Below are 10212 nucleotides of genomic sequence, written 5' to 3'. Positions count from 1 at the left end.
TTGAGGGGGGCATGAAGGTGGGAGGGCAGGGAAGGCAGCAGCAGCAGGGCTTGTCCTGGGGGGTGTGTGGCCGGGGGCTGGAGGCCCAGCCAGCACCGGGCGTGCACAGGCTGGGGAGTGCTTCTGGACGTGGGGGGTCGCTTTCCCGGGCAGCTGGCCGGGGAATCTAGGTGGAGAACGCCAAGGTGCTAAATCTGATTTCCTCCCGGGCAGGCGGGCGTGCCCGGCTGAGTCCCAGTGCGTGCGCGCTCGCTCGCTCGCTCACCCTGCGCCTGGAATCCACCAGATCCATCCTGCCAGCTTCCCACTTCCTTCCTCGCTCTGCAGTTCTGTCTCGGTGCTTGCAGAGGGGGGCGCCTCCGGCCGGTGCGACTCCCCCAGAGTCTATGCACCAGGGATCAGTTGAGGGATTTAGACGGTACAAACCACCGCCTCGGGCCTCCAGGGGGCGGGACCTCTCCGCCTGAGGTCCACTCACCCAGCCCACTGCGCCAAGCTGTGCCCCGCGGGGGTCCCCACCTGCTCCCGCCTCATGCCTGTCCATGTCTCCACCCTCCTGCCAAGTTACTATGGGGACCCCACAGGATCGCAGACGTGCACTGTCCCCCACTTCTGAGGATCGGGCTCTTCAAGCTCCCTGCACCCACAAAGCTGGACCACCATCCGCGGAGCCTTCACTCTGTGAGGGATGCGGGATGCCCGCCCGGCTTGCGGTTGGTGGTAGATAACGCGACCCCCACTGGCTTGAGCTCTGGAGTTTTCCATCGCCGCCACAAGGGCCTAATTCCACTTGCATTTCTTCTCTTTTAGGGCAGTTTCTTTCCTGACACGCTCTCAGAGTGTCTGTGTAGACCGCCGCTCAGGCTTTGTGGCCCACTTTGCGGAAGTTGCCAGCTACCGGAAGTACACAGAAGCACTCATTTGGGGTCCACCGGGTGTGCAGTTTGCTCGGAGGGTGGGGCGAAGTTCCTTGGCTGTGGTCCATCCTGCTGCAGGCAGAAAGGAAAAGGCCAGGAGTTGCTCCTTGCCCAGCCTGGAAAGGTCAGCCACTTTCTGAGTGGTGGGCCTATCCCTGGACAATTCTGATTTATTGGGCAACCTGGGTGTCCCCCCAAGTATCCACGAAGTTAAACTGTCAACAGTTCTTAGTTTGACTAATCCAAAACCTTCTCCTCTACTAAAAGGCCCCCTTCCTGCTCCCTGGGGAGTGGAGTGGGGCTAGAGGCCACCAGGAACTGGAGAAGCCTTTGGGAGCCTGTTTCTTCTTGTTTCTGTCCGAGTTCAGCCTTCACTGGGGGCTGGTTTCTGCCCACGCAAACAGGACTAAACTCCCCACCTCCCTCCCCACCCCAGTCAAGTATGAATGACCATGGCCATGGAACACAGATTCAAGTTACTTCAAATACTGTGTTCCAACATTGTAACAGGTTCATGAGGTTCATATAATAACAGAACAAATTAGTAGGAGAATCCCGTGTGTGTGTGTGTGTGTGTGTGTGTGTGTGTGTGTGTGTGTGTGTGTGTGTGTGTGATCTGCAGAGCCTGCTATTTTCCGGGTGTGTGTGTGTGTGTGTGTGTGTGTGTGTGTGTGTGTGTGATCTGCAGAGCCTGCTATTTTCCGGGTGTGTGTGTGTGTGTGTGTGTGTGTGTGTGTGTGTGTGTGATCTGCAGAGCCTGCTATTTTCCGGGTGTGTGTGTGTGTGTGTGTATTTTCCGGGTGTGTGTGTGTGTGTGTGTGTGTGTGTGTGTGTGTGTGTGATCTGCAGAGCCTGCTATTTTCCGTGTGTGTGTGTGTGTGTGTGTGTGTGTGTGTGTGTGATCTGCAGAGCCTGCTATTTTGTGTGTGTGTGTGTGTGTGTGTGTGTGTGTGATCTGCAGAGCCTGCTATTTTCCCTGTGTGTGTGTGTGTGTGTGTGTGTGTGTGTGTGTGTGATCTGCAGAGCCTGCTATTTTCCGGGTGTGTGTGTGTGTGTGTGTGTGTGTGTGTGTGTGTGTGTGATCTGCAGAGCCTGCTATTTTCCGGGTGTGTGTGTGTGTGTGTGTGTGTGTGTGTGTGTGTGATCTGCAGAGCCTGCTATTTTCCGTGTGTGTGTGTGTGTGTGTGTGTGTGATCTGCAGAGCCTGCTATTTTCCGGGTGTGTGTGTGTGTGTGTGTGTGTGTGTGTGTGTGTGATCTGCAGAGCTTGCTATTTTCCGGATCAGTCCTGCAAGCTTAGCTGAATGTGGACAGGTACCAGCCTGACACCCTCATTGAGCCAGTCACAATGCCAGGGACTACATAGGCAGATGCTTCACAGACGGGACCTCTTTGCCTTCACCTGTAGCTGTCACCTAAATAGTCAAGCACCTATCACAGACCACAGCAGCTGTGAAAATGCCACTAATAAATCCAACAATGAGCACATTTCAGAGTGTGTAAACCACATACATTAAATTCAATGAAAGAGGTTTCAATTAAATTCAAATGCTTATTCATTTCCTTCCACTTAAGAAATAAAGTTAAAATACAAAGATTTATTTTTATTTACTAAATCAAAGTAATAGGAAAAGTTAAGGCTTTGGCACTCTGGTCAATGGTAACAATCCCATTACTTTAGCATCACAGCTCACAAACGTATACATGACCCTGAGCAGTTATAAAGTTACCATTTTAACATAATACCAAATATTCATTCCTAATTACAACTTTTATCTAAAATAATTCAACATTACTAGAACATAATCCCAAGGAAGAAGGAAAACAGTAACTTCCCAATGCCCATGAGAAGAGTTTAGTGACTGCCCTTGATTTGGGACATTCTGGAAGAGTTTAAAAGTGCAAGGTTAGGTTAATATGGCTCAGTCCTGTTACCTTTCATATGAGGAGTGGACAAACACAGTGCAAGTCACTCATGTGAGGCCACAGAATCACACGTATAATAGGGGTTATAAAATGACATAATCACATTTGTTAAGAGATTAAATCAGGGGCAGGAGATGTAGCTGAGTTGGCTGGAGTGCTTGCTGGCATATACGATGTCCTGGGCTTGATCTCCAGAAATGTATAAATTGGGCATTAATGATTAAAACATATTAAGGAAAGAAAAACCATGATAACATTTTAGGCTGTTAAGTAACACTAAAGCAATACTTTAATAAGCAAGTCTACAAACAACTGTTCAGGATGCTACTACAGTACCATAAACAGGGCTGGCAGCTCAATGATACACTAACCATCCATGTTCTACTCTCTCTCTGTATTGGCTGGGCCTTCATCGGCATCCGAGTTAAATGTTTTCCACAGAAACTTCTCATTTGCTTTCCACAGGGAAGCCTCCAGCTCATCTTTCCTTTTGGAGGCTGTGGAGCGGGGCACTTTTGTACACAGAGTCTCGATCACTGCCAAGTCAGTGAGTTTGCTGAGACTGTCATCACTCTGCTCATTCAGGATGTCCCAGAAATCTTTTGGCCTCTGCTTTGCTTTTGCCACCGGTCCTGAAAGAACCTCCTTTGGCAGTTGTGTGGGACCTTCCCCATGGCTTTTAAAGAGGTCATTAAGAATAGAGGTGTCACCAAGCAAGCCTTCCACAGGAGTGTGTTCTGACACTGGGTTTTCTACCCTTTTGTCTCCCAGCTTGGAAAGTGGTCTGTTTCTTGAACTGCATGCTCCTGTGAGGTCCTGCTGGTGTCTTGGGGAATTTTCTAGCTCTGTCTCCGGGGTTTCAGACTTGCTGTTTGGACAGAAGGGTATCATGGTGTTCTTGGGTGTGTGACCATTTCTCTCACTGTCAATCTCTTGAATAAAGTTGACAGAGGATTTCTTAATTTTTGCAACACTAGAAAATGTCTTTTCTCCATGGGAACTGTGATTTTGAGATCTGATTGATTTTCCTTTACATAGTTTTGGGTTGTAAACTTGAGACATTTTGTTGGTGGAATCATTGCATGACAAAGTATCATTTGAGGGCCTTTCTTTCGAAAGAGATTGTTTTTCTTTAGCTTTATTCTTGACACTTTTTTCTTCCTTGTGGACAGATCTGATCAACTCTGAAGCAGAATTCACAAAGAACCCCTTTACCTCCGGGTGCTGAAGACTGTAGAAGTCCCTGAGCATTCTCTGTCGCTCTTCAGATGTGGTGCTGGTTACTTGTCTGGCAAATTCCTGCACCGATAACTTGTAGTAAGAGGCCATTTCTTCAAACTGCTTTCTAAGGATTGGGTAGATAAAGCCAGTAGTTATTTTTTTTTTTGTTGTCATATTTACATTTTATTTTTAAAGAGTACTCTGGAAGCTGTTGAGATGGTTCAGCAAGTACAAGTGAGGACCTACATTCAATTGGAACCCATGTAAGGGTGGAAAGAGAGAGCCAACTCTACTGTGGCTTCCACGCACGGTCTGTGACACATGTGCCTGCACTCACACACTGCAGGGGAGTTGAGAACTTTTTTTTTTTCTTGGCACTGCTCTGGAGACCAGGCTGGCCTCGAACTCACAGAGATCCGCCTGCCTCTGCCTCCCGAGTGCTGGGATTAAAGGCGTGCGGCACCAACGCCCGGCTGAGTTAAGAACTTTTAACGCCCATTCATTAGCAGTGACAAGAAACACAAAGGCAATGCACCGTCCCTTGTTCCTTTGGGACATCACCTTAATTCCACCCTAAGAGAACTTAATTCCACGCCTCTTCCCATTTGCTACCAGAAATGGCCTTTTAGCTTATTAAATCGTCAGCCTTTTAAGTGACTGATTTATACTATTAACGTAGTTCCTGGGAATTATGAGAGCCCAGCAAGCTACTCCTCCAGTCAGTCAATTTATGACTGACATGAGAATCATCATTTATATAATCTGTATTTGAGAATCTACATTGCATTCAAGTCCCATAGAATAATATTGTTAAAGAATGGCTTTGATAAATAGAAAAATCCTGAAAAAAAAAAAAGAAAAAATTTCCCTTTTCCCCTTCTTTCACAGTATAGAATTTCACATGGCTTTTTGTTGAGCTTAAAAGAAAGCTCTGTAAGTGTAGTTTTGTTCTCCAATTGATTTATTTTTAGTGCAGACAGCTAATTGTGGAAGCCAGACACTATTTTACTGAGCATGGTGGTGCATACTTACAAGCCTAGTACTCAAGAGACAAGAGGATAGAAAGTCTGAGGCAGTATAGGCTACATGTGGTGACTGTCTCAAAACCAAAGAAAATAAATAAACAAAAAAGTAAGATCTTATTTGAAGAAGTGAACTCCCTTTATAGAGTAAGACACTAACGAACACTTCTATATGTACATTCACAAATGGACCTTCTGGAACCCTGGTAAAGTGGAAGTAGAAAATTATTTAGGTTCCTTGAGCCACAGACTGCTGCTTTCCACAAGGAAGGATTTGAAGTCTGAATTGCATCTATTCCCTAAACCACATTGAAGTCCCATGTGTCAGCATCAGCAAAAGGACCTAAAGGATTAAAGTAAGGTCATGGGTAGGGCATGAATCCTGCAGGGTCAATGTCTTTATAATGTGAGAGAATAGGGAAAAAGCACAAGGGTGTTTTCAAAAGATTCCAGTTTTGATCCAGACTTAGCAGCATATGCTTGTGATTCCAACACTCTGGATGTGGAGGCAGGAGGACTGAGTTCTTGATCATCCTCGGCTATATGGTAAGTGTGGGGCCAGTCTGGGCATCACAAGACCCTGCCTTATCCATTCCCCACTAACAAGTAAGATAGTGTATTGCTTTGCTGATGCTGTATTTGGGCCGTAAGTTGGGAAATCTCAGAGCTCTGTTATGTGCTAAGTGTATATATACATAATGTGTACCGTATAGATTATACAATAGCAAAAAAGACCCGGTCCCCTGCTTCATGAAGCTCAGTCTAGCTAAGGGAGTCAAAGCAAAACAAGCAAGGCAGAGCATGGTGAAAGGGTAAACTCAGCTTTACTGCCACTCATAGTAGGTATCCAGGAGCCTGCTGGTAGGCAAGGAGGGTGGGGGTGGGGGGGTGGACGACCCCTAGACGATATATAGTGTTCTTTGCTGTCACCTCTACCTGTAGGTAAGGGTGAGCTAGGGACCCTTCAAGCCAGTCCTTAGAGGACCTAGAACACAGCAGAACAGATGAAAATCCAGAAGTGGCCAGCAATCATGGGTCTGTATGGCCAGATGAGAAGGCTGAATTTTATCATATGTACAACGTTCTTAGGGTAAAACAATGGTTTTTTAATGTACGTAAGTAGAAGCATTAAATACTACTGCTGTTTGTGGTTTCCTGTTCATTTATTTCTGACTCCCAGGCCAGGTTACAATCTCTTGTGGTGGCAGCGGTGGCCTAAGATGAGTGCCATGGCTTCTGGGGCTCACTAGTGTCTTGTCACATGTTCCTAATTCAGAGATTCCACACCTGATCAATAGTCATCAATAGACATACCTACTACAACAGTGTATTTCAGAAGGTTTTAAGTGATGCCACAGTAACTATCCCTGCTGTGCTGAGACAGTGTGTGGCCTCACCTGTGACCTTGGGGCAGGCCACCCTTGGGAGGAGTGCTGCTTCAACACTATTTAACCTGAGGAACTTTTGAGTGAATTACACCCATGGCTACACAGAATGACGATTTTTTTGCCTTCCGAATCATTTTCTTGATTCTGGGACTTCCATAGGATTTTCTCTAAGAATTCAGGAAAATGCAAGGCATAATTAAGAATATAAGTTAACCACTTTTGTGAGAAAAAAAATTAGTAGAGTAGCTTTAGGAAGAGAGAAAAGGAAAAGCCAAGTTAGGAATATATTAGCATGTCTATCAGAAGTTATGAGGGTTAAAGTCCAAACCATTTCCCCTCTTGGGAAGGAGCCGGACCACATCTGACATCAGCATGCCACTGGCTTTGCTTTCTGAGGGCTAGACATGCCTAAAGCCCAAGGAAGTCCATCATGTGGCCACTACAAGATACTGCCTTGATTCTGGCTGACTATGATGGCAGCAGGAAGGAAGGGGTGGGGTGACCAGGCAGGTCTTGGCATTCTAATATTGCTCTTTACCTTTTTATCCAGCACAAGACATTCCCTCTCTGGGCTGGGTAAACAATGAAAGGAAGCAAGAAGATGTGGAATATTAATTTGTGTTATATCTGTTTATGTTGTGGAACATTTGTTTAATGACGCAAATATGTACTGCATTCTTTTATGTTGCATTTGTTTAACTCTGTGAAGCTGTGTTACTTTGCCTGTCTAAAACACTTGATTGGTCTAATAAAGACCTGAGCAGCCAATAGCAAGGCAGGAGAGAGGACAGGCAGGCTGGCAGACAGGGAGAATGAAATAAGAGGAGAAATCTGGGAGGAGATCTAGGAGCCAAAGAAGGCAGAGGAATCCAGGGGTCAGCCATCCAGCCACCCAGTCAACCACGGAGTAAGAGTGAAAGTAAGGTACACAGACATAAGAAAAGGTAAAGGCCCAGAGGCGAAACATAGATGGGATAACTTAAGAAAATCTGGCTAGAAATAAGCCAAGTTATGGCCGGGTATTCATAAGTAAGAATTGAGTCTCCATGTGTGCTTTATTTGGGAGCTGCGTGGTGGGCCCCCCAAAAGACATAAAGAGTAAAAAAACAACCAACTACAAGAACACACACTGCTATAGGGACCACGACCCAATTTTCTTTAATGACTGGGGAAATAGAGTCAGCCTTCTAGAAGAATAACTGACCACAGAGAAAAAGTGTGCCCTGCAGAAATCACTGTTGCAAGCCTGCCAGGAAGGACGAAGTGCTGCCTCATGCCAGCTCTCTGGGTTATTGTAGGGCTTGCTGTCCCTTTCCTGGCATCTCAGATACCAACCAGAGACCAAGTGGACCAGACTTATGGGTCCATCTCACCACCTCTTGATGCCATTCTTGGTAACATTAATACCTGTGTGTGGAGATCCCACTGAGCTCCTGGCTCACTCATTTCTTTACCTGATCCTGGAGACTGCCTAATTCCATGTCAGTCCACCCCACATCTCTGTGATCCCAGAACTCAGAAGTTAGGGCACAAGATTCCTAACACCAGCCTGAACTATATACAGCAAATTTCATGCCAGTCTGAGCTACTTAGTGAGCTCCTTCCTGTCTCAAAAGCATTTGTTTGTGTTTTTTAAATAGAAAAGTTCTGCTTTTCTGAAATTCGGATGTGAAGTATGGTTATACATTATGTATTTTATTATGAAGTTATACTACTTCTGAGAGTTGGCCTGAAATCTAGAGTTGCCACAGACAACATACCTACGGATTCCTTTTGGTGTTTCTCCAATGATGAAGGTAGTCTGGTTAGTACGGTAGACATCTTTTTTCTTCTGGCTTACAGGGTGGGATACACAGAGAGGAGAGGAGATGCTCCCGTCACTCGGTGCCTGATCTTTCTCTGTCACTGTGTGTGCATCCACCTTATTTCTGTATGTCTGTAAAAGGGAGGTAAAAACTAAGCCTGATCAATAAGAAAAGGACATCACACTTTTCCCCAGATACTCTTTGTAGTAAAGCAGATCACATTATTCGACTGAAGCAACTATTGGAGGATGTTAGCCTAGACCTTTAAAAGGACAGAATATGGAAAAATGTGGTATTGTCTACTGTCAAGGCTGTGGATGTACTTATTGACACATAGGCTGATAGCTACTATCTTAAGTATAATGATCAATGATTAAATGAATGAAGGTTCAGAATTGGTCTGTCTAGGCAAGGTGTGGTTGTCCACACCCGTCATCTCAGCAATTTGGAGGTAGAAGTAGTGGGATAAGGCATTCAAGGTCATTCTGAAGAACACAGGACTACCAGGCCAGCCTGAGATAATGAGACCCAATCTCACGAAATAAAACAGGACTAGAGATCACTCAGTAGGAAGAGATGCCTGCACACAGGCCTTATAACCAGACCCACAAGGAGGCAGGAGAGAACCAACAACACAGAGTTGTCCCTAAACTACATATGCATGTTATAGCACACACAGGTACCCCATAAATAACATTTAATTTGTGTTTTTGTAAAAGTTATAAAGCAGTTTTTGTTTAATTTCATACAAGCACATTAACTAGAAAAATGAACCATTATGCAACAAAAAGGGAAACAAATTTCTTAAGTTCTCTGTTAAGCTGAAGAATATTCAGCATTTTAAAAATATTGTCAGCCGGGTGGTGGTGGGGCATAACTTTAATTGCAGCACTCAGGAGGCAGAGGCAGGTAGATCTCTATAAGTTCAAGGCCAGCCTGGCCAACAAAGGGAGTTCCAGGATAGCCAGGGCTACACAGAGAAACCCTGTCTCAACAAACAAACAAAAACAAACAAACAAACACACAAAACCAAGCAAACACACACACACACACACACACACACACACACTCACACACACACAGAATCTACAGTTTATAAGTTACAAATAAAAAAAAACCAAACTTCACAATAATTTTATGGGCTGTTTGTTTAGAGAGAATTGACCTGAAATAGTGGGTCAGGGAAAAATATTATGTGCTTCTAATGCCAATGGCAAGTATAGCCAGGTGGAAAGTTCTATTCCATTCCAAAAATAAAAGTAATAGGACAAATTCACAACAACAAAAACATATGGAAGTTCAAAAGTAAAAAAATCAAACTTTCTAGGTTCCAAAACCAAAGAAATGACATAGCAATGAGTGGGAGCCCAGCAGGCCAGGGGTCGGTGTCTGCAACAGGACCTGCAGGGCCTGTAAAGAGCTGGGGGGATGGAAATGACTCAATTCCCAGTAATTAAACAACAACAAACAGGCCGGAGATAGTTTCACTGGCACAATGCTTACTGCACAAGGTGGAGATCTGTATTTGGGGCTGGCTAGATGGCTTGCTGCAAAGCCTGATAACCTAAGTTTGATTTCCAGAAACACGAGGAGGAAGGGAACCAACTTCTGAAAACATATGTACACCAGAGTTTTAACACTCCTATAAAAGACTGGAGTTAAACCTTAGAACTCATCAAAGCTGGGTGTGGTGGTACACACTTGTGATCCCGATGCTGGGGAAGCCGCAGGAGGATCCTACAGCTCGCTGTCCCAAGGAAGACAGGACACATCTGTGTACATACATATACCCACCTGCATACCAGAGATACATGGAGCAGCAACAGCAGGGGCACCGGCGGCGCAATGGAGATGTAGCTTAGTGTTAAAAAGCTTGTCCAAAACACGCAATGCCTTAGTTCCAAACCCAGCCCTCCCCTCCACACAAGAAGGAC

The 10212-nt window shown here is 45.3% G+C and overlaps 1 protein-coding gene across 1 annotated transcript in view; it reads right to left on the bottom strand.

The window, feature by feature from the left end:
- Positions 1-2287: 2287 nt before the first annotated feature.
- Ercc6l2 (ERCC excision repair 6 like 2) overlaps positions 2288-10212 on the bottom strand; it is a 93891-nt gene continuing 85966 nt past the window's right edge. Inside the window, exons 18-19 of the mRNA XM_027409655.2 lie at positions 8234-8409; positions 2288-4187 (exon numbers count right to left, since the gene is read on the bottom strand). Of these exons, the coding sequence (XP_027265456.1) occupies positions 3224-4187; positions 8234-8409 (1140 nt within the window). The 3' untranslated portion in view covers positions 2288-3223. The remainder of the gene's footprint in view (positions 4188-8233; positions 8410-10212) is intronic.

The sequence above is a fragment of the Cricetulus griseus genome, chromosome 3, assembly GCF_003668045.3.
Source record: "Cricetulus griseus strain 17A/GY chromosome 3, alternate assembly CriGri-PICRH-1.0, whole genome shotgun sequence".
NCBI lineage: Eukaryota > Metazoa > Chordata > Mammalia > Rodentia > Cricetidae > Cricetulus > Cricetulus griseus.
This window is presented reverse-complemented; position numbering and strand designations above follow the sequence as displayed.